Here is a 27,799-nt window from a genome sequence, read left to right as displayed (position 1 = left end):
GGTTTAAATCCACCTAAGTCTGTGTTTTTGTTTTCGTTTTGTTTTTTGTTTTTTTTTTTTTTAATTGAAACACATGAGCCCAACTCCTTGAGCTCAGTACTCAACCTGGGACGAAGTCATTTTAGGTACCAATGATCAAAATACCCATGAACATTTCGGCAAAACTCAGTATTGGTTTACAGTATGAGCCTGGATGCAAGAGAGTATTTGTTTGCAAATAACCAAACGTTATGGCAGGGTAGATTGACTTGATCTGTGAGGATGGAACACACCAGAAAAGGCCATGAGCCCCTGGGGTTGATGATGAACATGGCAGAAGTGGAATTATACTGACCCTTCCCGTGGGCACACACTCCAGCTCTCAGTAAAAAAAATGCCCTTGCTGTCACTTGGAACTCTGTCTTCATGACACGTTTACAGGCTGGGACTATTTTGGATACCCCCTATGTGCCGTAATCCCTCTCCACGGAAATGTTATCGACTGAGACTTACAAGTGCTTGGCTAATTCAGAAAAGTCTCTTTGTAGACCGGGAAGAAGCTGAGCTGTAGGGAAGCCAAGCCATTTTCCAAGGTCATACAACCAAGCCCTGGGCCCTTCGTCGTGCGCTTCCCTGAATCAGGGGGCTCCGGGCTGAGAGGACGCACCTGTGTTGCCTCACGGACAGATGCCTGTGAAGCCAGACATAGGAAAATTTGATAGGTTTTGATTTTTTTAAAAATCTACAGGGCTCAGATCGGCACCCATTTTTTACAAATTTATATTTATGAAGCTGTATCCCAGTAGTGTGGCAAATGGAATCCAAGAACCCTACCGTACCAACTGTGCCTCAGTTTCCTCTTCTGTCAAACAGGAATAGGAATATCCCTGGCACATAACTAGGAGGGATCATCACAAAACTCAACTAAGTCTTGGAAGGCACTTTACGATATTAATTTTCGTGACTTCAAGTAATTGTGACCATCACAGGCACTCTTACGACTGTCACTATTGTTATTCCTAAGTGAGGTAGAGTTACAGAAGAACTTCTAAGTGAGTGAATTGATAATGGTCTCTCTTACTTTTTACTTTAAAGATGACAGTCTTTCAGACTTGCTCTAGAATTCCCCTGGGCGAGATTTTACTCCATTAAAATATACTTTTAAAATAGTAGTTGCTAGAAAGCAGCAAACAATTAGTTATCGGGAGTCTGAAATAACTTTAGAAAAATGGAAAAAGAGATCCATGAAATCATGCAGTCATGACGCTCCCATTTACTAAACTGAGCTAAAATCGACAAGAATTCTAATAACTTCCTTATTATAAAACAATTAATTTAGAATACCACTAATAAGATCAGTGCCACACTATTTTATCAGATAATAGGCAATCTACCATAATGATGGATAGGTGAAAATGTGTTTGCTGTAGTAATATTTTTGCTCATGTTTCGCTTACAGGTTTTGACTCATAATTTTCTTAGTTAATGAATTTTCTAGAAATGTAACAGAAATACCATGACTGAATCTGTGGGGATGAAAATTTGGTTGTAGTGATAAGCCCAGTCATTTACTGAGAATGGTCTTGGTTAAATTTTAACGGTCGTCCAAATGAGCAAATGGATATTTGTAATTGGCTAAGGAGAGTTCTTGTTAAAACTAATTCAAGTACATTCATTGGATTTTTCCCAAACCGGTGGTCAGTTAAATGCATGGTATCAGCATGAAGTTCTATTTAAATAACTTGGGATGTAGTTTTATTCATTTAGTTATGAAAATTATGAGTTGATCAATATAACTTCAATATCATTAAATCATGTGACAGTTATTTTGCCACCTGCATCTTTTGTGAACACAAAAATGTGGGTGTAATTAATATGTACTTGGCAGGAAAAAAAATGTTTTTCATGGCTTCATTGCTCTAGTCTTTTATTGGCATACATATTTTTTATTATGCAAATTCAAAAATTCTAAAAATGGTCTTTGTTCATGTAAATAGTGTTTAGTGTATGTTGACAGCCAGACCGTGTCATTATTATGTTACTTAACATGGTCTCCATTTAAAAAACCATTTTCGGGGACTGTGAATTTATGAGAAAGGCTTATCTTCCTGAATGTTCAACCTAAACCTAGATTATGAGCTAGAATTATTTTGAAATGCCTCTTTGTTCCTACAATGTCTTTGATGTTTTATTCCCGGGATTTTAGAACTAACCTTCTGTTTTTCTCCCAGAGAGATTCAATGTGTATTTGATGCCATCCCCTAACTTAGATGTACATGGCGAATGTGCCTTGCAGATTACATATGAGCACATCTGTCTTTGGGACGTCCAGAATCCCAGAGTCAAACTCATCTCTTGGCCGCTAAGTGCCCTGCGGCGGTACGGGCGAGATGCTGCTTGGTTCACTTTTGAGGCAGGGAGGTGAGTTTCATGACTGTTCTTCTACTTTTTTCCCTCTCCCCGGGGCTAACGTGTCAGGTCCACCCTGCTGTGTGTTTCTGCAGCCATGTCGAGCTATGATCCTATAGGGCTCGGCATGTTCTAAAGGACTCATCTATGCAGGACGGCTTTATTTCCCCTGAGGGTTCTAATGTTTCATGAATGTGACATGAATTTTCATGGCACGGTTTGATTCCATATCACCAACTGAAGTTGAATTAGGTAAAGAGGCTGAAAATGTACCATTTACTGGGTCATACTGGACCCAGGCCAGCTACTTGGGTTTTGAAAACATCCATGTTGTTATTCTGTTTATGTTTTCTCCTTGGCTCACTGTGATAGAGGGTCAGTGGGAGGGGCCGTTCATTTCTGAAGGCGCCATTGACTGAGTTCCATCTACGGTGTAATGAAGAGCCCTAACACTAAGAGGTTGATTCTAGAACTGGCTTATTGCGATCAAGACCCAATAAGCCTTTCTAGGGCTTTCTTTTTTTCCTTTCAGAAGTCAATTTTGGAAAGAGAAGAGGGTGCCGATAATCTTTGGGTTGATCATTAGCTACAAAGAGATTCATCTAAGCAGGATCTCACTCTTCTCCCCCGCACGCACAGTTCCTCCCTCAGAATTTGGGCTCTTTTTTTTTTTTTTTTAACATCACAGATTAATTTTATATTTTAGAATTTTAAATGGCTAAATCTTAAGAAATGCAAGTGCTTCTGTAACATGGCCTGACGTTCATATTCAAACTGAAAGCAGCCAGCTTGTGACTTTGAAAAATCTTTTGTGTGTTGGTAAAAGCAAATGGTTCTTCCCAACGAGAATACAATACTTGATATAAGGAGAGTAAAAACAGAAGTTCCCCACACCTAAGACCCTAATTTGTGTGACTATATGACAGTCATGCTCTACTCAACTTAGTCTGCTCGTTCCGTGATAAGCAAAGCCCAATTATTTAAGCTTTGCTTTTCAGAAATAATGATGCATTTGAGTCTCCTACAACTCTCCTTGAAAGTTTTTAAGCTCTTTTTTCCCAAACAGCTCTTTCCCATTGTTTTATTTTTAAGTACCTGGAAATTGAAATGCTATAAATGAGTTTGTGAATCTCCCAGAGATGGCAAAGGTCCTCACATTAGAAAATAAAACTGTAATTTTCAGAGCAATGTTCTGTCAGAATTACTTGTTTATTATCCTTATGGGAACATTTCTGTAGAAAGATCAGAATTTGTTTGGGAAAGTGGGTATATTTCCCTGTTTCGGTCTCAGAAATTATTTATGTATTAATCATTACCAGTGAAATCTATGTATGAAAAATGTTTTATGATAGAAGTAGACTTTTCTATTGATTATATGCTTCATAGCATCTCCCACTTGTGTTTCATATTGATGCAGAGTGGAATTCTGCGTTGATCAGGATGTGTGGGGCCTATTTTGGGTAGCCCTTATTCAAACATTAAAATTTTTCAATTATTACTTGGATTTATAGGAAGAGTACATCTTTCTATCACAATTTCTGGAAACTAAAACCTTAGTAAACTTCTCTAGTGTCTCATGACTAATATTAAACTTTTTCTGACATTATCTTTCAGGTTTTAATGTTACTCACTCATATCTTGTGAAAGTTTAGTTTATTCTTATTAATCTAGTAGCCTGTTAAGGATCTAGGAGATTATTTTAAAGACTGATATTTCTCCTAAGTGTGATAAGAAACCACAGAGATTTTCTAAGCAGGTGTGTGTGTGTGTGTGTGTGTGAGAGAGAGAGAGAGAGAGATACCATAGTTATATTTTGTGAACAGTGGGATAGAAATGGCAGAGGTACATATGGGGATTTACTGCGGTAGCTCAGGTAAAAGAAATGGATGAAAATTATGATATATTGGAGACATAAATTTCAAAAATATTCCAAGACCTTTGACCAAAAGCCATAAAGTGTTGACTCGGAAAATGAACACATTTTGTTCTATGACTTTGTTCTGTTTATGGTCTGACCTTTAGGGTACTTTGTCCAAGCTCTCCAGCTGTTCGATGACTAGAATACCTACCACCCACACGCCACAGTGTTGCATCTCAAATATTGTACAGACTTAGAACGCTCATACTTTTGAATCCTTTTCTTATTCAGTGGTCATGCTTTGTGGGGCTGGTGCTAACCGGAGGGCGAGTCCTCAGAAGGGAAAGTGTTGTTGAGTATGCTCTTAGGATCCTGTATGCTCTTAGGATCCTGTTCATTTCTCCGACACCTCGGTGGGGCGGAAGCCCTGACAGGAGTCAGAGAGACCCTAGTTTCTAATGTCTGTTCTTTATTAGAAATTGACCTTGAACAAAGGTTTTAACTTCCTTTTTAAGTTTTTCCAAGTCATAACTTCCTCGTGAGGTTGTTGTGGGTAACAGCAGCGATGCACGCAGGTGATCTGGAAGGGTGCTGGGCTTCTGCCCCGTAGGGTCTTTGATGTTTTATTATGATTGCTTTGAGAGTAGGACTTGAGTTTGCAGGGTACAGACAGTGTTAAACACAAGGTAATATGACTATTTTATATTTTGCCTGAAACTCAAATAAAGATGAATTTTTATAGTTACCATCAAGATGCTCAGGATAATAAGATCATTTGTGTTCCCCCAAGCATGAAGGTTTCATATCACCTTGCTTTATTAGTGAAGCTAATTTTTTCCTTGGCTATTTTTGGATGTGTTCAAAACAAAGCAGTTTCATATTAACTAATACAATTTTCTCCTTGTCTCATGTCGATAAATGAAGAGAACTTAAGTCTCTATGCAAATAGTTTTCATGGGTCCAACATGCATCTGCAGAGATTTTGCAGTGCTTTGCAGAACACAAGGAATCTCCCCCAAAAGTTTGCACCGGTCTTTTTTGGACAAGCTGTCAGCCTCTGTTAGAGTTGAGACTCAGTGTTACTCCTGTTCAGTGGCCCCACTTTGCCCCACCAAGACTGACACCAGGGCACATGTAATAAACTAGAAGGGAACTGGAGGAAATGAAAAGAGATTGCAGCTCTACCCCATACTGGGTGTGGACCTTGAGGGAATGACCTCACTCTCTGAGCTCCATTGGCCACCTGTAAAAGGGATACACAAATACCTAGCATAATGCCTGGCATGGAGTAGACAGTTGTGTCAACCAACCCAACACAACAGGAGAGAAGTTCATTGGCTCACATACCTGAAGGTCCGGGCGGTAGGCATGGCATCAGGCATGGCTTGATCCAGAGGTTAAATGACCGTAGGTTTCATCTCTCAGTCCTGTTTCTTCTAGGATGGCTTTGCTCTGGCTCCACTTAGAGGCTTCCAAGAACTTTGGGATCTTCTCACCTCCTCAGCCGATAGAAGGGAAATTCCTACCATATATTGACTGTCACATTCCCGAGAGTATCAAGTACTACACTGAGGACTTTATACAAAGCAAACAGGGTACAAATACAGTGGGGTGGTTCTCTCAAAGCAGGAAGAGGGTACCAATGCCATCAGAGGAAGGATGGATGTATGGTTTAAAATGGAAGAAAATCTAACCAAATGTGTCCAATACAGCATTTAATAACTGCCCAAAGCAAAGAGGGCAAAACCGCTATTGGACTGTAATTAGCAATATCACTCGTAAGGGCACTGAGATACAGAACAGCGGTTCTCAGCCTGGCATGTGTTTGTCCCAGGGGACATTTGTCTATGTCTGGAGCCATTTTTTATTGTTACAATCGAACAAGGATGCCATTGGCATCCAGTGGATGGAGAGGCCAGAGACGCTGCTGGCTTATACTGCCCGGAACAATCCCCCACAACAAATGGGAATCTGGTCCAGTTATCCAGTTGAAAAATTCTGTCCCAGCAGACATACCAGCCATTGAAAATAACCCCTGATATTTACGTAGCTGTTATTACATGAAGGTCACTATACTAAGTGTTTCGCATGCACTGTCTCCGTTAAGCCATTTGCTACTCATAGAAAGTAGGGAATATTACCATTCTCATCTTAAAAGGAAACTTGGAGACCTGGATGACTAGTCCTGGAGACCTGGATGACTGGTCCAGAGGCATTAGATGAGTAAATGGTGGATTGAGGAGTCACACTCCAGTCTTCTTACTTCCAAACCCTGATACTATCTAGGAAGGCTGAATGTCATAGTCCACTAGGTGAGCCTAGTTCTTCATGAACTTCTGCGGAGCCAGGGAAGGGAAGGAAGGTGTGCTCATGTCGCCAGAGCACCCTAAAACCATCTGGATGTGTGCTAGTTTCTTAGTTTCTGGAACCTCCTGTTTGCTCTTTCAGCATTCCAGAGCCAGGATTGTTTGTCGCTCGTGGACAGCAGTATCGTGATCATAGATCGTTTAAAGTCTTCTAGATGTTTCTCCCCCTCTTCACCCAACAGAAGCAAATCAGATCATATCTCTGTTTTTTTTCCTTGAGAAATCCAGCGTTGAAATATAAGCTTTTTAATAACGTGCAGTTGCCTGATTAATTGCCACTCCTTGCCCTTGGAGACAAAGAATGGTGAGATTATTTGGTGGGCCAGGAGACATATTGCTTACTTTGTTTGAGGTTTTTCTGGTCTTTTGTTTGTTTCGTTCCACTTGGAAGCTCTGAAACTTCAGTGAAACACATCAGGCTGGTAGGGGCTCTGATTTTTTTTTTTTTTTTTTTTTATGGGAAGATCTAACTGTAAAGATGGGAAGATCTAACTTTTAACTGTGTTAGAAGGTTCTAACTGCATCAACACGTCCCCTTGGGACCATTCTTGAAATGTGATTGTTTAAAGAAAGGTGGCAGGTGTCCAGTAAGTACCCCTGTTAATTTTATAGCTGTCTGCTGAGCTAGCATGCTCTGGTGTCAGGCTCTGCCTTCCCTCCTGAGTGATTTAAATTAATACCCTGGGTTTAGCACCTGCAGGAGGGAAAGCAGCTCAGGTGACATTTGGCAGAAGGTACTGAATAATTACCACGCATGAGTGCTTCTCTTTACCAGCCAGAGAGAGTCTCTTTTGTGCTTTTGACATCATTTTAAGAGAAATTTTTAGGTATGCCAAGTATATGTGAAAATTGACGATGCATGTACAAATTACTTTTCTTAAAGGGAATGCACAAATTTGTGAAAAGTTTTTTGGGTTGGTTTTTTTTTTTGTGTTTTGTTTTGTTTTGTTTTGTTTTTTGGATTAAAGGCATCTGAACAGCCTCCAAAAAAAAATTATTCATGTCTAGTATATATCACTCTGAAAACAAGTAATTGGTGAAATAGTTTTTCACTGGGGAAGAAAATTGTTTCCCCCCTGTAACTGATGAGTTTACAAGATCGCCCTTCTAATATAAATCGTTGCATATTCTCTTTCTCTTCTTGATTTTAAGCTACTTAGTAATCTCTCATTCCTGTGTATTTTAGGGAACATACACCCATTCTTATTAAATGATCGAAAGCAAATTGACAAACTATACCCCATTCTTCCTACCATGTTGGGTAGAGAAAATGGCATAAACATGTGCTGGATCTCACACGTGGGCTTGCTTAGAAGTGTGATTCTTATCTGGGCTCTCTACTGTTGCATTGATCTGTGTGTCTTTTTTTTTTTTTTTAATTTTATTTATTTGTTTGACAGACAGAGATCACATGTAGGCAGAGAGGCAGGCAGAGAGAGAGGCGGAAGCCGGCTCCCTGCTGAGCAGAGACCCTCCCCCACCACCATGCGGGACTCGATCCCAGGACCCTGGCATTATGACCTGAGCCGAAGGCAGAGGCTTTAACCCACTGAGCCACCCAGGCGCCCCTATGTGTCTGGTTTTTTACCAGTACCATACTGTCTTGGTGATCACAGCTTTGTAATATAGCTTGAAATCAGGCAACGTGATACCCCCAGCTTTTTCTTTTTCAACATTTCATTGGATATTTGGAGTCTTTTCTGGTTCTATACAAAGTTTAGGATTGTTTGTTCCAGCACTTTGAAAAATGCCATTGGTATTTTGATCAGGATGGCATCGAAAGTATAGATTCCTGGGCGCCTGGGTGGCTCAGTGGGTTAAGCCTCTGCCTTCGGCTCAGGTCGTGATCTCAGGGTCCTGTGATCGAGTCCCGCATCGGGCTCTCTGCTGGGCAGGGAGCCTGCTTCCTCCTCTCTCTCTCTCTCTCTCTCTCTCTCTCTCTCTCTGCCTGCCTCTCTGCCTACTTGTGTTCTCTCTCTGTCAAATGAATAAATAAAATCTTTAAAAAAAAAAAAGAAAGTATAGATTCCTGTGGGCAGCATAGACATTTTAACAATGTTTATTCTTCCGATCCATGAGCATGGAATGTTTTATCATCTTTTTGTGTCTTCTTCAATCTCCTTCATAAGTGTTCTGTAGTTCCTAGGGTATAGATCCTTTACCTCTTTGGTTAGATTTAGTCCACTTCAGTGTGAGGCAGGAATCCATCAAAATCCTAGAGGAGAACATAGGCAGTAACCTTTTCCACATCTGCCACAGCAACTTCTGTCAAAACGCATCTCCAAAGACAAGGGAAACAAAAGAGAAAATTAACTTTTGGGACTTCATCAAGATAAAAAGCTTCTGCATAACAAAGGAAACAGTCAACAAAACAAAGAGACAATCCAGGGACTGGGGGAAGGTATTTGCAAATGACACTACAGATAAAGGGCTGGTATCCAAGATCTGTAAAGAACTTCTCAAACTCAACACCCATAAAACAAATAATCATGCAAAAAATAGGCAGAAAACATGAACAGACAATCCTTTAAAGAAGACATACAAATGGCTAACAGACACATGAAACAATCATTAGCCATCAGGGAGATTCAAATCAAAACCACACCGAGATACCACCTTACCCCAGTCAGAATGGCAAAAATTCATAAGGCAAGAAATAACAAATGTTGAAAAGGATGTGGAGAAAGGGGAATCCTCTTCCACTGTTGGTGGGAATGCAAGTTGGTGCAGCCACTTTGGAAAACGGTGTGGAGGTTCCTCAAAAAGTTAAAAATAGAGCTACCCTAGGACCCAGCAATTGCACTACTGGGTATTTACCCCAAACATACAGATGTAGTGAAAAGAAGGACCGTATGCACCCCAGTGTTCATAGCAACAATGTCCACAATAGCCAAACTGTGGAAGGAGCCGAGATGCCCTTCAGCAGACGAACGGATAAAGAAGATGTGGTCCATATATACAATGGAGTATTACTCGGCCATCAGAAATGACGAATACCCAGCTTTTGCATCAACATGGATGGGACTGGAGGAGAGAGATCGTGCTAAGTGAAATAAGTCAAACGGAGAAAGACAGTTATCATATGGTTTCATTTATACGTGGAACATAAGGAATAGCATGGAGGACATTAGAAGGAAGGGAAACATGAAGGGGGGGAACCAGAGGGGGAGACGAACCATGAGGAACTATGGACTCCAGGAGTCCTGCTGAGGGTTTTAGAAGGGAGAGGGTAGGGGCCTGCTGAGCCTGGTGGTGGGTATTAAGGAGGGCACGGATTGCATGGAGCACTGGGTGTTGTACGCAAACAATGCATCATGGGACACTACATCAAAAACTAATGATGTACTGTATGCGGACTAACATAACATTATTTTGAAAATTATAAAATAATAAATAAAGTGCAATTCTTTCCTTTTGCACGAAAATACAAACAATAGTTGTGGCATTTATGTGGACTTTTATTCCCCATCAGCATTTATCTCAAAAGTAATTTTAACTATAAAGGTAATGCACACGCATCATAAATATTCCTTTAATGGAGACAGGTGTGAAAGAGAAGAGAGTCTCCTTTCTACTGTACAGAGTCAGCTTTTTAGTAGTCACGTTCAAGAGATCTGTGCTAGGTGTGGGGGTGTGAACACAGACCGGCAAGGCCACATCATACATGAGAAGCTTAGCCAGGTCCCTTCTGCCTCCTTGTTGTGATTTTAACATGTTTAATCCCTAAAGGAAAGGATGACTTTGTCATGACCTTTGGGAAAAACCTCTCGTCAGTACATCCTGTCATGTGGCCATCATTTATAAGAAAAATTGTATGTGTATTTTTATTTTATTTATTTGCCTAGCTTTCTTGAGGTTGTATGGACTTACAACATTAAGTGTAATGTGCACAATGTGTGTAGCAGAAGGACCACCGTGGTGAGCTCGCTTAACACCGTCCCCACCTCACGTCATTACCTTTTGTGTGTGTGCAGTTGAGAACATCTGAGATCTACTCTCTTAGCAACTTCCAAGTATACAATACCGTATTTTTCACGGTACTCACAGTGCTGTACCGTAGATCTCCAGAACTTACTCACCTTCTCACTTGAAGTTTGCGCCCTGTGCTCATCTCCTCATTTCCCCACCCTCCAGTCCTTGGTCACCACCATTCCGCTGTCTGCTTTTGTGAGTTTGGCTTTTTTATGTTGCACATACAAGTGAGAGCATATGGTATTTGTCTTTATCTGTCTGACTTATTTCACTTACCCTAATGCCCTCGAGGTCTATCCACGGTGTTATACACAGCAGGATTTTCTTCTTTTTTATGGCTAATATTACATTGTGTACGTATGTGTGTATGTATGTATTTTTTCTTTATGCACTTACATTGGTGGACACTCGGCTACTTCCATATCTTGGCTATTATAAATAAGACTGCTGTGAACATGGGGTGTGTGTATCTCTTTGGGATGGTGATTTCACTTTCTTTGAATATATACCCAGCAGTGGAGTCGCTGGGTCGTATGGCAGTTCTAGTTCTAGTTTTTTGAAGAACCTCCATACCGTTTTCTACGGGGCTGTACCAGCTCATATTCCCGCCAACAGTGAACAAGTAGTTCCTTTTCTCCACATGCTCTCAGGTACCTGTTATCTCTTCTGCTTTTCATAGTAGCCATTCTGACAGGGGTGAGGTGATACCCTATTGTGGTTTTGATTTCCCTGAAGGTTAGTGATGCTGGATGTATTTTCACGTACCTGTTGGCCATTTGTCTGCTGCAGCCGTCTTCCTGCAGGCGATAATCCGCTAGTGTAAGTGGCTACTTTCTGTGGGACGGTACCTTACACTCTAGAAGGGTCTAGTAGAAATGAGTCATTTCCTTCTTACATCAGATGTCCGCTGAGTGTCCGCGAGGAGCCTGGTGAGGAGCCGTGAATGAAACACACAAGTGTTGTGCTGTTGTGAAATTCACTCCGTAGAGGAAAGGGGGGTATAGACCATAATAGACATTTTAAAAAGTAAAAGAGATGTTAGATTGTGTAAGACCACAGCAAAAAATAAAGTCGTTCAACAGAAAGTGCCAAAGCGGGGGGGGGGGGGCGATTTTAAATAGAATGAGTGGGACTGGCTTTGCCAAGTCAGGGATGCCTGACAAAAACTCTAGGAGGAATCGCGGGGAGAGCTTCCAGCCAGAAGAAGGAGGTTGGGAAAAGGTGCCGAGGTGGGTAGATGCGGAGCGTGCAAAGAGCCAAGGGGCTGGCATGACCCGGGCAGAACAAGGGAGGGGGAAGCACCGTGTGTAAAGGTCGACATGCAGCAGGGTCTGGCTATGTGGGGCTTGAAGGCCACTGTAAAGAATTGGGCTTTAGTCTTTGTTGGGCTGCCCGTGGGGGTGGCTGGTAGAGGAGGGTGACTGCAAGGTTTGCAGGAACAGTCCCCGAGACCTTTCCTGCTTCCGACACCAGCTGCAAGTTGAGGGATTCCCACAACCGCCAAAGGTTTCATAATTTGCTAGAATGATTCAGAGCTTACTGACATCTATGAAACTCGTGGTTAAAGGTTCTAACAGCGAAGGATACAGAGTAACTAAGATCAGCGAGGGAAGAAGTGCTGGGTGTGTGTGTGTGTGTGTGTGTGTGTGTGTGCAGAATCCAGAGCAGTACCAGGCATAGAGCTCCCGTGTCCTCCCCCTGTGGAGTTACAGCGTCCTGCCCCCTAGCAGCACCTGACAGTACACGTTGAGTATCGCCGACTAGGGAGCCCCCCCCTCCCCAGCCACAGTGGAGAGGTTTTACTGGGGCTTCATTACGTGCATGTTTGATCAACTCATTGGTTGTGCACGTGGCCGATCCCATCCTGCAGGTCCACTGACGACACGTGACCCAAAGCCTCACCCTAAATCCCATTCTTACTATTTGTCTAACCTAAGAACCCCAGGCAAACAAAAATTACCTCCCAGATAATTGTCCACGCCAAGACTAGACAAGATGTTTTGGACAAGTTTAAATTCTTCACTACCTAGGAAGTGGTGAGCAGAGAAGGGACACGGTCTTTTTTTTCTTTTAAACTAGACTCTGAAGCTAAAACCAGTTAGGAGGGTGTTACAGTGCTCACAGTGAGGACAAGAGTGGCTGCAGGAACGTTGGTAACAATGAACGTGGGCTCAAGTGTTTGGATACTGACATGTTTGACGCTAAAGCCAAAAGTGTGTACTGACCGGCCATGAGTTGGGGTTGGGGGTCAGGATCTTCCTGGAGCAGCTCAGACTACAGAGGACCCCCCGGTGGGTGGAGGGCAGCGGAGGGATGACCAGACTTCACTTTCGGCCTTGTTAACTTCAAGGCTTGTCCCGCGGTTTCCCTCTGGGGCTAACCCGACTTTTCACGTGTTTGGGCTTCGACATCGTGAAAGCCCTTCCGTTTCCCCCCACTGCTGGGAGAGCCCAATAGCAGGAAAAATGAGGGACAGATGCCCCCTTAGATCTAGGTCAGGGCATGGCATGGGGAAGCAAAAGGGGAAAAGGGATGTTTCTTTGACTTTACCTGTTACGTGATTAAGAACAGATACAATTAACAAACTACCACTGTCTCTTACGCTAGCCATGTTTTATGACTTTGGATACTTAGTTTTGTCGTTTTGTTTTCATAAACTCTCAAGTCCATATACGTGGGGTTAGAATTTAAATCTAAAAGGTAATAATGTGCACATTTAAGGGAACCTCTGGGAAGCCTGGCGACATCGATGGTGGAACCAGGGGAGAAAGGACAGGCTGTGACAGTCAGAGCACCCTCCAGATTTGGGGACCTTGTCGTTCCTCGCTCACCGGGCTGATGAGCTTTGTGGAAGTTGTTGCTAGCACTCCAGAGCACTACTTCACTGGGGCCGGAGAAACAAAGCCCCCCCGTCGTTTGCGTTGTAGTTTTTATATAGTGAAAGCTGCTGTTATTCCTGAAGGGAGAATCCTATTCCTGAATTCATATTTCCGTTCTCAGAGAAGAGGTTTGTATTATTCTGTTTTCATAGCTTGTGAGCCTCAAAGACTCATCCCCAGCCACACACCTTCCATGCCAGGCATCTTTTCTTGATCCCCTGCTGTCCCAGGATGTGGTCACCTGAGTTTCCTTCCAAACAAAAATGCAGTTGTGCCTCCCTCCTGAAGTTTTCCCTGAGGCTTGGACTTTTTAAAGGGTTAAAATAAGAGCAATAAATCCTAATTCAGTGCTTACCTTGATGCAGGATCCTTGATAAAGATAAAATACAGTCTCCCAGTATCTTCAGAGGTTTGGGTGATCTTATTATTAACATCTGGGATATGAGGCCGTGGAAACTTCGAGAGGTCAGTATACTTGACCCTGATTCCAACATATGAGGGAACTGGAGGAGACGGTCTTTCCTACCTCTCCCTCACATCACCTCCAGGAGGGCTCCGGGAAGCACACCCACATTTCCCCAAATGTGGGGTGATTTTCGTGATAGAGGCATAACATTAAATGAATGGGACTCGCACAGTGATAGTATTTTTCTTCCCAACTACCTTTTCGATCCTTTTGATTAAATTACAGTAAAAAACATTTTGGTGGGGTGCTGGCACGTCTAAACCCTATTTTCTAACACTTTCTTTTTTTAAAAAGATTTTATTTATTTATTTATTTGAGAGAGAGAGAGAGAGAGAGGTGGGGAGGGGCAGAGGGAGAGAGAGAGAGAGAGGGAGAGAGAGAAGCAGACTTCCTGCTGAGCAGGGAGCCTGATGCGGGGCTCTGTCCCAGGACCTTGGGATCATGACCCGAGCCGAAGGCCGACGGTTAACTGACTGAGCCACCCAGGTGCCCCTAACACTTTTTAATTTACCTGTGTTACTAATAAGGGAGCACACGTCCTGTTGGAGTCTTTGACAAGAGGACCAAGACAGGGTTCAATAACGTATTTTGTTTTCATTGCATTCATTTTCACGTCTGCCTTCAATTTATTGCGGATCATACTGGCTTATGATTATGGATTTGGTGGCTTATGGACAATACATTTGTCTAAGAGAGAAGAAACCTGAGTTGATTTTAAAAGTATTAAACAGGCGGCACAACGATTTGACGGAGAAAAGTTGTACGACGGTGACTGACATTCCCAAGAGCTGCCCCGTGTTCGGTGTCCTGAGTGGCTCCGTGATGTGCTGGTTTCTCTTTCCCACCCTACTGGTCTCCAGGCAACACACACGCACACACACGCACACACACACACACACACACACACACACACACTACACCAGCAGAGTCACGTGCCGCCTCATCTCCAGCTGAGCTGAGATCCAGGCAGTGACCCCAGTGACTGGAACAGGCAAGACCACGCCGACCACAGGGTGGGGCGTACTCTGCTTCAACCCGAATCCCGTCTGTGGCGGAGCAACAGCTCCCCCGCACCCAGAAGCTTCCTTCTGTGTATGGAATCTCCACCGCTAACCCATAAGTTCGGTGCTCCCTCAGCCCCTTGTTTTGGGTCTATTTCATTGCTTCTCGGCTGGGGACATTTTGCCACCTCGGGGACATTTATCAATGTCTGGAGAGGTTTGGGGTTGTCACAACTTGAGGATGCTACTGGCGGCCGGTGGGTAGACTGACCAGAGATGCTGTTCAACCTCCTACAACACACAGGAGACTTCCCACCACCAAGAATGATCTGGCCATGCAGTATTGCCGATGTCAACTGTGCCAGCGTAGAGAGCCCCTGTCCTAAATTACAAGCCCCAAAGACCTTTCCCCGCATTTTTCTTCAAGGTGGAGCCACCAGATCCCATGTGGTTAAGCCTCTTGTTTATTTCGTGTTGTGTTTCTGTGTGTCTGTTTTTCTTACCATAGTGTCTCTGGCCCCCTGCGGCCACAGGTTGGGGGGGGGCCACACTCCATTTGTTGACTTCACTCTCTCAGACAAAAGAATGACAACATTCTACAGTGTTTTGCTCTCATTTTGTCTCTCTTCTGTATGGTGCTTCTGATCAGTTTCTCTCCAGTGTTCTGGCTTCCTGAAATTCTTCGTTACTATGTAACATCGACACCCACCCCTTTCCCCATCCATACTTTGCTTTATCAGGGGCTCCTCGGACCCTGTATGGCTTGTTGTGCCCTGTTGTTAGTCTAGAACTTATTCACTGACATAGATCCCCTTTAACCAAGTGAATTGTAAACTCCTTGAAGAAAAAGCCCATGTCTCTACCTTTACATCTGTTGCTGAGGCTCTTATGATTTGCCTTGTTTGTACTGAATCCTTTCAAATATAATGTAATTGTAAATGTGAAAGGTAACTTTTTAAAATTAACATATAATTTATTATTTGCCCAGGGGGTACAGGTCTGTGAATCATCAGGCTTACACATTTCACAGCACTCACCATAGCACATACCCTTCCCCATGTCCATCACCCAGCCACCCAATCCCTATCCCCCCAACACCCAGCAACCCTCAGTTTGTTTTGTGAGATTAACAGTCTCTTGTGGTTTATCTCCCTCCTGATCCCATCTTGTTTCATTTTTTTCCTTCCCTACGGTAACATTATTGATTTAATAACCGCTATGCCAGGGTAGAGAGAAGAAAAGATTACCATAAATACACATGTTGAATGTAAGATACATCCTGCTTGCCACAGTGTCCAAAAATTCTAAACACGCACGTGCCCACGCACAAAATACATCTTGGCCGTGAGGCAGAGTGGAACTGACTTGGATTCCGATCTCTCAAGTTTGCTTATCAATACTGCCCCGCCATGAGGTCATTTATTTTAGTTCTCATAATTGCAGTCCCATTCGTGTTTTTCTCAGACACGATGTTGGTGTGGAACGTCCTGGGCAAAGAGAGGGAACGGTTTCCAAAGTCGGCATCCGAGCCTGTGGGAACTGTTGCCCTCAGGTGGCGATTCTGCCGAATGAAGCCCCTCACCTCGGGGGGCTTACGCTGGTCCCCATGCTCCAGGAACATAGGCTGTCCCTCCTGCGCCCCTCTCCCTGGTGTGCTGGCTCACTCGCCTTGGTCCCATCTGAAGGTGTTCTCTGTGCGGTTCCTTGCCAGAGTGTTCTTCCTGCCTTCTCTGCCGGAGCCCTGCCCTCCCCAGGGGATCCGGAGAACTTCAGTTTAAATAAAACTTCTAAATAAATAAATAAATAAATAAATAAATAAATAAAAACTTCCGCAAGGAGGCCCGGATCAAATTCTTTGTTATACCTTTGCCTAGCGCCACCCGTCATCTCCCAACCCATTCTACAGTTCTTTATTGAGGGCCAGATAGAGGGTGAGTCCTGCTCTAGGCACTGGTCACGGAACTGTGAATGAATCAGGAACAGTTCTCGTCTACCTGGAGCTTACCTTCCAGTGGAATAATGGACGTAAAGATTTCCTTTGTGTACTCACGTCTCCTGTCTAACACTTTCAGGACACTTAGGGGGTGGTTACTATCATTCTGTTTATTTTACAAGTGGAAATGCGGACGCAGAGAGGCTAGGTAGCACATACCGGCTCACGAGGCTGGCGAGGGGCAACCCCAGCCCGGCGGTCTGGAGCCCGGGTTTGCTTATTTTACTCTGCCCTGATACATCCTTGCTACGTGCAGGCGTCAGCGAATTTCCCACTGCTTTCTGAGCTCCTGATTGTCTTCTAGATTCTTGACTAAATTGCAAAATCCATGGTTTGGAGTGACAGACTTACCATGTAGACAGAGTAATTCTGGGGAAATTTAAAACTGTTCAGGGTGTCTATAGGGCCATCATGTTCTTATGTCTGAATCCTTATCTTCCCAAAGGGCATAGGAAAGGCTCAACTGAAACTCATTATTTTACCTTCTCTTGGCTCTGGGTTTCCATCTACAGGTTTCTGTTAGCTAAGGCCATAAGGAGAGAGTGTTGGGACATTTGGGACCACTTTGGATGCTGGAACAGTGTCCAAGGTAAAAGTCAGTGGGTGAAGTGAGAAAAAAGGAATCCAGAATGATTTTGGAAATGAAAGAATCCATAAAGCCATTGTCTCTGAGGAAGGAACAGAATCTGGGAGTCATAGACTCCTTCTTCCTCCTCTGCGCTGATGACGTAGTTTCTAATGAGCTTCTGATTCATGGACAGTCATGAGAACACAGTGTACAGGTGCCTCTTGGAAAGTGGGAAGGCGAAGTACTGGGATTATACTAAGAATCAAGAAACAGCTGTTTATTAACCTTGGCTCCTTGACTGAAAAAAAAAAAATTCAATACCGAGGTAGCCTAGTATGGATGGTCTCCTGCCCAGATTAACAACAAATCCATTGGGAATGTTGATTCTAGTTAACGTCATTTAACCAACGTGGACAAGAATCCTGAACACGTGTGAAATAAATGGGTCTCGTGTCATGGAGTGTTCTAGGCTCCCCTAGAGCGTGGCAGTTCTTGGAGCTGGATTTTCAAAAGCTTTTTGTTTTTGTTTTCACAGGATGTGTGAAACTGGGGAAGGGCTGTTTATCTTTCAAACGCGAGATGGGGAAGCCATCTACCAGAAGGTCCACTCCGCTGCCTTGGCGATAGCGGAGCAGCACGAGCGCTTGCTCCAGAGTGTGAAAAATTCAATGGTACGTGCGGAATTTCTTCCTTATGACCCAGCGCATACCCTTGTAGAATGCAATCTTAGAATCTTTACGCTGAAAAATATGGCCTGTAGTATTTGAGCAGATGGCTTTCTCCTGTACTCAACTGTGTATTGCTTGGATTAAATGCCATCTTTGCAAAGCCCCAAGAGCCAGCTGGTGGCACAGTGTCCAGACATCCCTGTTGATCTGCTTTGTACTTCAGTTACTACTTGTGTATGTCTTTATCAGTTCAGGCTCCTCCAGCAAGTACCAGAGGACTGGGTGGCTTATCAACAGTAGAAATTTATGTATTTCTCACTGGGAGGCTTGGTTGTCCAAGATCAAGGTGCTGGCCTATTCAGTGTCTGGTGGCACCGACTTCCTGGTTCATAGATGACTGTCTTTTCTGTGTCTCACTGATGGACGGGGCAAGGGAGCTCTGCCCTCATGACCTGATCTCCTCCCAAAGGCCCCACCTCCTAACCCCATCACCTTGGAGGTTAAGATTTCAATATATGAATTTGGGGAGGGAACATCATCATTAGTCCACCGTCATGAGTATGTTCATCAGAATTAATTTGGATGCATATGGACACCTGTAGACACAACTGTGTAGATTATCCACCTATAGGTATATATTCATAGCTGTACGAGACATTATCATTTCAAATGGTAGTAGGAGCCAGACAGAAGAGGGCCGAAGGGAATGGGGGTAAAATATCAAAAGCCCAAGACCAGAAGACTGTTGATGAGCCTAAGGGCTCCACGTAGGACATCTCTTGATTTTTTCCAGGGAAGCCAAGAATTTGAGTCTGTATATAATATCTTGTAGTTTGCCACTGTTGGAAATGAATTCTAGCTAAAAACAGCAACATAACAGTGACACTTCGTGGGCCAAGGGAAACCTGTGCAGAGACTCCATCCTGCCCAGAGCCATGCATCTCCCATCTCTGGTTGGTCAGCCTTCAGGGACGTTGATTCATAAAGACAACACAAACACAAAGACCCATGAGCACAGAGCTCCCTGGGAATACCTGCTCTGTTCATTGCATCGTACTAGGGACTGCACAGAGAGTTAGGATTGGGTCCTTAAGGCGCAACAGTTAAAAGTAATGCAAATCATGCATTGTGGCTGCAAATACATGCATAGAGCCTCACATCTGGAAGGAAGTCTGCAAAACCAAAAGGAACTGGGCTGGCACGGTAAGGTTAGGGTAGCTTGAAAACTTATGATTTAAACATGTGGGGTGGTTGGATTTAAAGAAAAGGAAAAGCATGCCTGAAATATGATCTGTCCCAACGTGGCCTCAGATTATTCCCAAATGACTTGTTCATGCAGTGGTCTGGGATTTTAGAGCATAGATCAGCAAAACTTTCTGTGAAGGGCCAGCCGGTAAATACTGTAGGCTTTGTGGAGTAAGATGGTCTCTGTTGCAACTACTTCACTACTTGCAGAAGCAACTCTAGATAAAAATGTAATCTAGTGGATATGACTCTGCTGCGAAGCAAATTTATTCATGGACACTGAATTCAAATTTCATGTCATTTTCACATATCATGAAATATTCTTCTCTTGATTTTCTCCCCACCAATTTCAAAATATTTTTTTGAACTAATGTAGTCTCAGTATCCATTTCCCCTACGCCTCCCAGTTCTGGATAGTGCAGTAGAGATAGATAAATGGATGGGTGGATGGGTGGGTGGCTGGTGGATGGATAGATAGATAGGTAGGTAGGTAGACAGACAGACAGACAGATGGCTGTAAGGTAGACTTCAAGTCCACTTGGAACTTTACAGGGCAACATTTCATTGCGTTAAAATTGTTTACGTGTTCCATTAGATGCTTTTAAGCATCTGACGGAGTTTTTCCAAGATTACCTTACTGGTAAAGCCATCAATTAGCATAAATTGTTTTGTGCTTGAAAAGCAGGTTTGGTATGCACATGTTTTTCCATTTACAACCTCCTCATTACTTCCACTAAAAATTAATCAGGAATATGAGTAATTCGTTTAGATCATCCCTTTGCACATTTAACTGGAAAATAATGTTGTTTGCTCTTAATTTGCTGTATGCTTAATGAGTTCCATAAAATGAATATGATTTTTAAAGTAACAACTTCCTGTTTTAGATGGAAATGAGTAAGCTTCAAAATGGGATCTGAATCTCAAGGATGTTAAGTGGGGATTATGAAATGCTCAAAATTAATGTACGTGAATCAGTCCCTGATTTGGGGAGAAAAGAGACGCCCCGGGACAATGAAGCCAATGAAGACAGCCCTTCCAGCCCACCCTCCCGGGGTTACAGTTTTGCATTTTCTGGTACTGAAGAAGGGATCCACATAGATCTGGCCATTTTCTCAGCTAGGAATTGCGTGTTTACCACTACTGGCTTGCTTCTCTGGGATAGTCACGGTCTTAAGTGGAGAAAGATGGTGATGCCCACCCCTGGGCTCAGCCTCATTATTAGGAATCCCTGACCCACTGTTGGCTGCCTCTGTTATAAAAATTCGCAAGACCACCTCTACAGACAGGTGCTTCCCCGCGGGACCTGCACCTGTTTGAAGTTACAGCCGTAAAGTGCATTGGTTGGGATCAGACTTGTGACCTGAACCCAGCAGCTGTAAAGAGGAGGTGTGTGGGTCCCATCACAGGAACAATAGTAGTGATAGGCTGAGTCATTAGGACACTCCAAAGATGTGTCCTACTCGCCGGAACCTATAAATGTGTCCTTACGTGGCTAACGGGAGTCTGCAGATATGATCAAGTTAGGGCTCTTGAGATGGGGAGATTATCCTGGCTCGTCCAGGTGAGCCGGTATTATCCCAAGGGTCCTTATGAGAGGGAAAGAGGAGGAGGAAGAGAAGGTGAAGTGACAGAGAGCGAGAGATTTGAAGTTTGTATGCTGATGGCTTTGAAGGTGGGGGAGAGAGATGTGACCTGAAGGATGTGGGTACCCTAAATGCTGGAGAAGGTAAAGAAGTGTTCTCCCCTGGAGCCTCCAGAAAGATCCAGCCCGGGCAACCTCTTGACTTCAGCTCGGTAAACTGGCTTTAGACATGTGGTCCCCGGAGCGGTAAGAGGATACAGCGAGGTTGTTTTAAGCCCCCAGTCATGGTGCTTTGTGACCACAGCCTTAGGAAGCTAGTACAGTAATGATATCCGTAGAATAAATACGTATCTTGTGTCTGCTCTAGAGCAAACAGTATTTTCAGGACTTTCTAACCCTACAACCGCCGCTGTATGGAAGGCCCAGAGCCACCAGCTTGGAAATCCTGGGGCTCAAATTTGGAGCAGGTGTTCTGGGAGAGCCCCGCTTTTCTCCATATCACTCATGACTGGTTTTCTTTGTCCTCCGTGAGATTAGCTTGCCGGTGTTCTAAAAATACCAAATTAGTGACCAGCGTTTAAAAATTGAGAGGTTTCGCATAAACTCTGATTTCTACGCTATCTTTGAAAAGTGAAAAGGTCTGACAGCACTGACCTTGTACCCCCCAAGGCAACAACAATCGGATGTGCCAGGTCTTACCTGCCCTCTTTGGGGGAGGTCCCTTGCCCACAGTCCCTATGTCCCTCTGTTGTTACTCCCCATAGGTCGGCTACGCATCTGTGGACCGTCGACATCTGGCCTGTTTGTTTTCTATTCTTTCATAACAAAGTCCCAGTGACAACGCACCATAACACAACACACGCTCATCATCTCACAGTTGTAGCAGGCCAGGAGGGTTGGCATGGCTTCAGTTCCTCACAAGGCTGCGATGCTTCAGGCACATCTCAAGGTTAGACTGGGGAAGGGTCCACCCGTGAGCAAGCGTGGTTATCCGTGGGACTTAGTTGCTGTAACAGTAGGATTGCGGGCCCCAGTGAGTTGCTGGCTGTGGCCTGGAGGCCATCCTTGGCTCCCAGAGGCCACCATCAGCTCCTTACTGCATGGGCTCCCCCAGCACACCATGGACTTCATCAAAGCCGGCAAGAGGGAGAGTTTCCTTGCGCACCGCAAACTGCACAATCCTGTGTATCCTAACCACGCAATGACATCCTGTCGCCCTGTCTGATGATTAAAAGCAAGTCACGAGTCCTTCCTACAGTCAGGGAAGAGACCCACACAGAGACACCTGGAGGAGTAGACCATGGAGGCCGCCATCTTGGTGTCTGTCGCCACACCACACAAACGTCCAGAATAGTATTTATTTAGTGCTTTGATTTTTACCTTTGTAAATACTTCCTGCTTGAGGGTGTTTTGCTGATAATACCGTGCATCTCCTGGCCATCTGCTGTCCGTCTTTAGTCTCTTCCTTCGCAGCAGCCAATACTGTTTACCAAGCCTCCTACGATATGCCGAGCACTTTGCTTGCTTTTTCTGTCATCACTACCTTAACTGGAAGGTAGACCCATTCATTCATCCCTATTCATTTGTTCATTCAAGAATGTCCATTGAGGACCTGACGTGCTCTGCTCGGTGCCCCGGGAGGTAGTGGTGAGTGGACAGTAAGGCTCATGCTCTTGTCGGGCTCACCATTCAAAAGAGTATTGTTCATGACCTTTGACTTGGAAGGAATCACAGTCTCTGCCAGAGAGAAGAGAAAACTCACTCTCAGAGCGGATCCGTCACCTGCCTGCAGCCAGGGGCTGCAGAGCTCCTTACTACCGGAGCCCAAAATGCAAGATCCTTGTGTCTGATTCCTAAACCTCTACCCCTGGCCACAGTGCCTTGCACCCGAGGAGAGTCTGAAAGCTCTCCTGTCCCCCCAGGTCTCCACTAAGAACTGGCTTAGTGTTTGCAAATTACCTCGAATATCAGAGTGCCTTTCGGAAAAATCTGTCAACTTAGAGTATGCCTTAGAAGATCCCTGTGACAAGAAGTCCCGTTTCTTTGGGTAGTTTGGACCTCAAATAGCAATATTATATCTCAAAATCCCTCTCTCCTGTTCTCACTTTCTAAAGGCAAAGTGTGCTTATTCCGTACTCTCGGGAGTGCTGGGGGTTGGTGGCTGGAGTCCTGGGAGGGAGGGACAAACCGTTGAATGAGACTGAGCGGCGAGAACTTGTCTGCTCACCAGCTGCCAGCTGGCCTGCCGGAGAAGCCACGGGGACTCTGCCGGGACAGCGCGGGACTCCCCCGAGCAGCTTTTGCTATTTTTGCCACCTTGGAGATCAGTGTCTGTGACAAAGTCTAATTTGGGACCAAGGAGTGGCGGTGTGTGGGATGTTCCTCATTCCACCCCTGGGCCTGCCATTTTTAGAATTTCCTTCAGGGCTGATCAAGTGATAAAGTAGAGGAAGACTAATTTAGCAGGCTTGCCCTAGGGGCTGCAGGCGAGGCTCCATCCAGGGTGCACCGAGGCCCCGGGAGACATTGATAACCGAGGCCCCGGGGTAAGATTTCTCCCCTGTGCTCTAGAGCCCTGACTGTGAACCCAGGCCTTGAGAGTTCCTCCGAACCCTTCTTTGTCACTTTTTTTGGGGTTTGCCTGATGGATAGGTTTTCTTCCAAGCTTGGTTTTGCAAAGAAAATGTAATGAATTTGTAGAATTCAAGTGGCATTCTTCCACAATTCTGGAAACCACAGTAATTCTTACTCAACCTAATTCAAAAAGCCATAAACTATCCCATTGGTTTTAATAGAGAGAGAATCAAAGAAATCATAGGATCCATTTCATTACTATCCAGACTCTGAAATAAGCTCTTCCCTGATGTTTTTATTTTATTTTATTATTTTTTAAATGAATCTAAACACTCTTCTCAGATACAGGCTCAACCTGCCCCTCTGTTCCCAAACCGCCCCCTCAAAAAAAAAAAAAAATCAAGTTTTATCTCTTCTCGTCTTTGTGGGCTCTGGTTAATTGGGTTCACTTATGGATTGATTTATTCATTATTTAATTAATTTGTTTGTTTCTTTGTTTATTGTGTACTGCTTAAAGCAATTATCAGCTTCCTCCCCCCCCTTCCCAAGTAAACCCTTTTTGTATCCTGGCATTATAATTACGATTCAAAAACCTTTTGTCGAACACCTATCTACTGCTTGCAAAGTAAGCATTGTAGTAAGTCATATGGAGAACATAAACAAACAAACAAACAAAACCCTGTTTTGAATCTTTACCAGAGCTTAAAATTTAGGTAAGGAGTTACGATTTACAGGATTTACACCCTCTGTGCATTCAGCCGTGTAGTCCTGTGAGTTCAGTTTCCTACAGTCTCCCTGGAGGGAAATTTGTCCTTACTTATCAAAATTAAATTCACTTACCTCTTTATCAGCAATAATACTGCCAGGAATTTACTCTAAAGATAGGACAGAAACAGATGAAATTCAGGTTTCTTTCTTAAATTTGCTATGACTTTCGTTCTGGTATATTAGGGGGGAAATGTCATTTTCCGAGTACATCCTTCCCATCTCTTATAATAACCTCATAACTTGCGACGTGCAGTGGCGGATTTCAGTGGTCCCTTTACTTGGTTATGAAGTGCTGCCCTGGCTTATGCATCTCCTCCCCATAGCTAGGCTCCTGGGACCTAGCCATGGTCATTGTCAGCTGGTGGCTCTGTCTCCACGAGGAAAGGAAACAAACTGAATGATGCCAACAGGTTGTAGCTTTGTGTATAACTTCTGACACTAATATTAATCTTTAAGATGGTGGCGCTGTGAATAGGCAGCCCATGGAAAGCCTGATGGTGGTAAGACAGCATCAGTGCATGATAGGAACCGAAGATGTTCATATGAGAGCACAGGGTGCATCTGGTTGACCAGATGGGCAGTGGTGAGTAATACAGTTTTCCAAAATCAGTCATCACAGAGAGGGTAGAGACGGTGTTGGTGCTGGGGATAGAGAGAGAAGTAGGATCATTTCAGTGACATTTTTAATCAATGTTGAGAAGTTAGGAGATGAGTGATGTATCCAACTCCAAGGGTTGGTGAACATTTTCTGTAAAGGGTCCGACAGTAAATATTTTATATTTTGGCGGCCACATATAGTACTGCTGCTTCCTCCTCCTCCTCTACCTCTTCTCCCTCCTTGGCTCCCTCCCCTCTTCCTTTTTACTTTAAAAATGTAAAAACCATTCTTGGTTCTGGGCCAGAAAACACAGGCCACCCGGATTTGGCGTTCTGGCTGTAGCTCACTGACGGCCCCTCTGCATCTTGGCTCTCATTGTTAGACACAAATGTACTTTTATTATTAATCAGTCCCTCTCTTCCACACCGTGTGGATTTGCTTTTTCTCCCAGGAGTTAACTGAAAGCAAAGCAATAATCCCAAATGCCTGTCGACAAAACCAGAGGCCATTTTCTATTTTAACCAGAGTCAGTCATTTTAAGAAATCATTTAATAGAGGTTTCAGCTTTTGGTTGCCCCAGCGGATGTGCTCTGCCTTGTATGGCTCTTTTTTTCATGCTCTTCAAGTGTTAGGTATGGCCGGGATCTGCCAGCCTGAATGTTGCCTAGAGAATGCATTCAGAGGTGGTGCCAGGATGGGCTATTGTCGCCAACTATGCAAGTTTCAATATTTTAAGGAGATTCAGTCAATTATTTTTGCGGAACTGGAAATTGATTACATGCTAGGTTCCTACCCAAATATTTATCAACCCATGCAAGCATGAAATACAATTCCTCCTCCACTGTGTGACTAGCCAGCAGTGGCGGGGGGGGCAGGGTTAAAATTATCTATGGATTCCTCTTTAGGCAGTAAGGAAACTTTGGTGGAGTCCCCAAATGACCAGAGCAGAGAAAAGGAGTTAAGACGGCCGAAGATGATGGCACAGGTGTTGGGAGCTCACGTGGGGAGATCACTTTTTGTTTGGTCTACAAGCGATGGGCACAGATGATCTCTTTTAAATTAAATTAGTTCCCAGTGTTTATAGTGGGAGGTTTCACATAAAATACGTGGTTGTATGTTTTGGAGGAATGAGACGATCTGGTAACAGCATGTCCACCTGAGTTACAATTGAGTGGTGGCTGCTATTTTGAGAGGATGAATGGCCTTCAGGGCTGCCTAGTTCTTAGCATTTCTTGTCTCAACAACCGGAAAACTTCACTGATTTCTGCGACCTGCACGACCCATGTAGGCATTCAAGGTTGCAACCCCTGCTTCAGGGGAACAATGCATACCTCTTGCCCTTTATATTTTTGCCAAGACACCTATGTCCCTGAGACCTCTTTTTATGGAGGATGACGGCCATTTGCCTGGTGGCAGAGGCTGGCTCTTACTGGGGAGAATGTCAGGGCGGATATGCACCAGGGAATCTATGAGGCAAAATGCAAAAAGTGTAAGTATGAATGTGCTGCTTGGTGACTAAAACCAGCTGTGCAGCCTCTGACGGAAGAGCAATTTCACTCAATAAGGAAAAAAAAAAAAATCACATGGTGAGCTTTTAAAGGCTCTATTACATCTAATCAGTAGGGTTACCCTAGGAGTTTTTTCCCAGCTGGGACACTTTTGAGAGTCAAGGTCAGCCTACTTAAGAGCAAGACTGGCCTTGTAATTTGCAGGCCCGATTCACGATGAATACGTAAGGTCCTTTGTTCAAAAGTTAAGATTTTTCAAGATGGTGACGACAGAACGTCAAACCAAGCATGGGGCTCGGTGTGACTACAAGAGTCATCTGCCCTTGACGTTGGCCCTGATGAAGAGTAATGCCTGCATAACAGATGTAAACAGGATGTAGCCAGGAAAACTGAAATGTAGAGTCACCCTAAACCGGTGATTCTCAGTGGCTAGCAGTTTTGCCTCCCAGGAGACATTTGGCAGTATCTGGAATCATTCTGGTTGTTAACACAGGGTTCAGGGTCAGAGGCCAGGGATGCTCTGAACATCCTGTAAAACGCAGAACAGTCCCCCACAGCAAAGAGTAACCTGATCCCAGATGTCAACGGCGGGAGGTTGAGAACGCTGTTCTAAAGATCGGCAGGTTCTGCATGAAAGCTGGGCCAGAAATTGATGGGTCAGTGTGTTTGGGATTGAATGTCACTTCCGCTGTATGCAGCTTGGCCTCCCTTTGCCTTGTTTGCTTGATGTGTCATCTGGGGGTGATAATAATAGTGTTTATGCCTCACCACGTGTTGTGATTCACACGGGTTAGTACGTGTAAGGCACTTAGGAGGAGCATAGGAAGAGTCAAATGTGAGCTACCTTAATGATTCCCTTTTTACTCACAGAAACTGGCATGGATGAGCCAGGAGAAAGAGACTCACACTGTAGCAATGGCGATGTCAACGGGCAACACCAGGAATTTTGTTGATGGGGCTGAATGCTGTTGTTTGTTGTTTCCTTAAGATCTTCCGTGGTGTTTGTGTGAGCATGGTGGCATCAGATTGTGAGGTCAGGTCCTTGTCTTATGTGTGGGGCTCCAGCAGGGGCTGGCACTCCGCAGGACCCCATAAATATGCCCAGAGTGGTGATTCCCACTCCAGAGTGCAACCGAACAAAGTATACCATATCTACATGGCCCACCTGGGCCACCGGGCCACCTCTCCGCTCAGTAGACTTGTGCCCAGAGTAAGCATAAGACAGAAAACACAAAGTGCACTGCAATTGTGTCACAAAAGCATCTGCTTCTGGTGAGGTGAGCCGCTGGGTTCAGTCGGACCCTATGGGATTTTTGCCCCGTGCATTAGCTTCAAAATCTAACCGAGTAACTGGCCGGTCTTCTA

At 44.2% G+C, this 27,799-nt stretch overlaps 1 protein-coding gene across 2 annotated transcripts in view; it reads left to right on the top strand.

Moving 5' to 3' along the window:
* DOK5 (docking protein 5) overlaps window positions 1-27,799 on the top strand; it is a 154,018-nt gene that overhangs the window by 99,682 nt on the left and 26,537 nt on the right. For both annotated transcript variants that reach the window (XM_080814655.1, XM_080814656.1), the window contains exons 5-6: window positions 2,211-2,400; window positions 18,027-18,162. In XM_080814655.1, the coding sequence (XP_080670781.1) occupies window positions 2,211-2,400; window positions 18,027-18,162 (326 nt within the window). The remainder of the gene's footprint in view (window positions 1-2,210; window positions 2,401-18,026; window positions 18,163-27,799) is intronic.

This window comes from Martes martes, assembly GCF_963455335.1.
Source record: "Martes martes genome assembly, chromosome: 9".
In the NCBI taxonomy this organism is placed as follows: Eukaryota; Metazoa; Chordata; class Mammalia; order Carnivora; family Mustelidae; genus Martes; species Martes martes.
The sequence above is the reverse complement of the archived record's forward strand: the minus strand, read 5'-3'. Positions and strand labels throughout refer to the sequence as shown.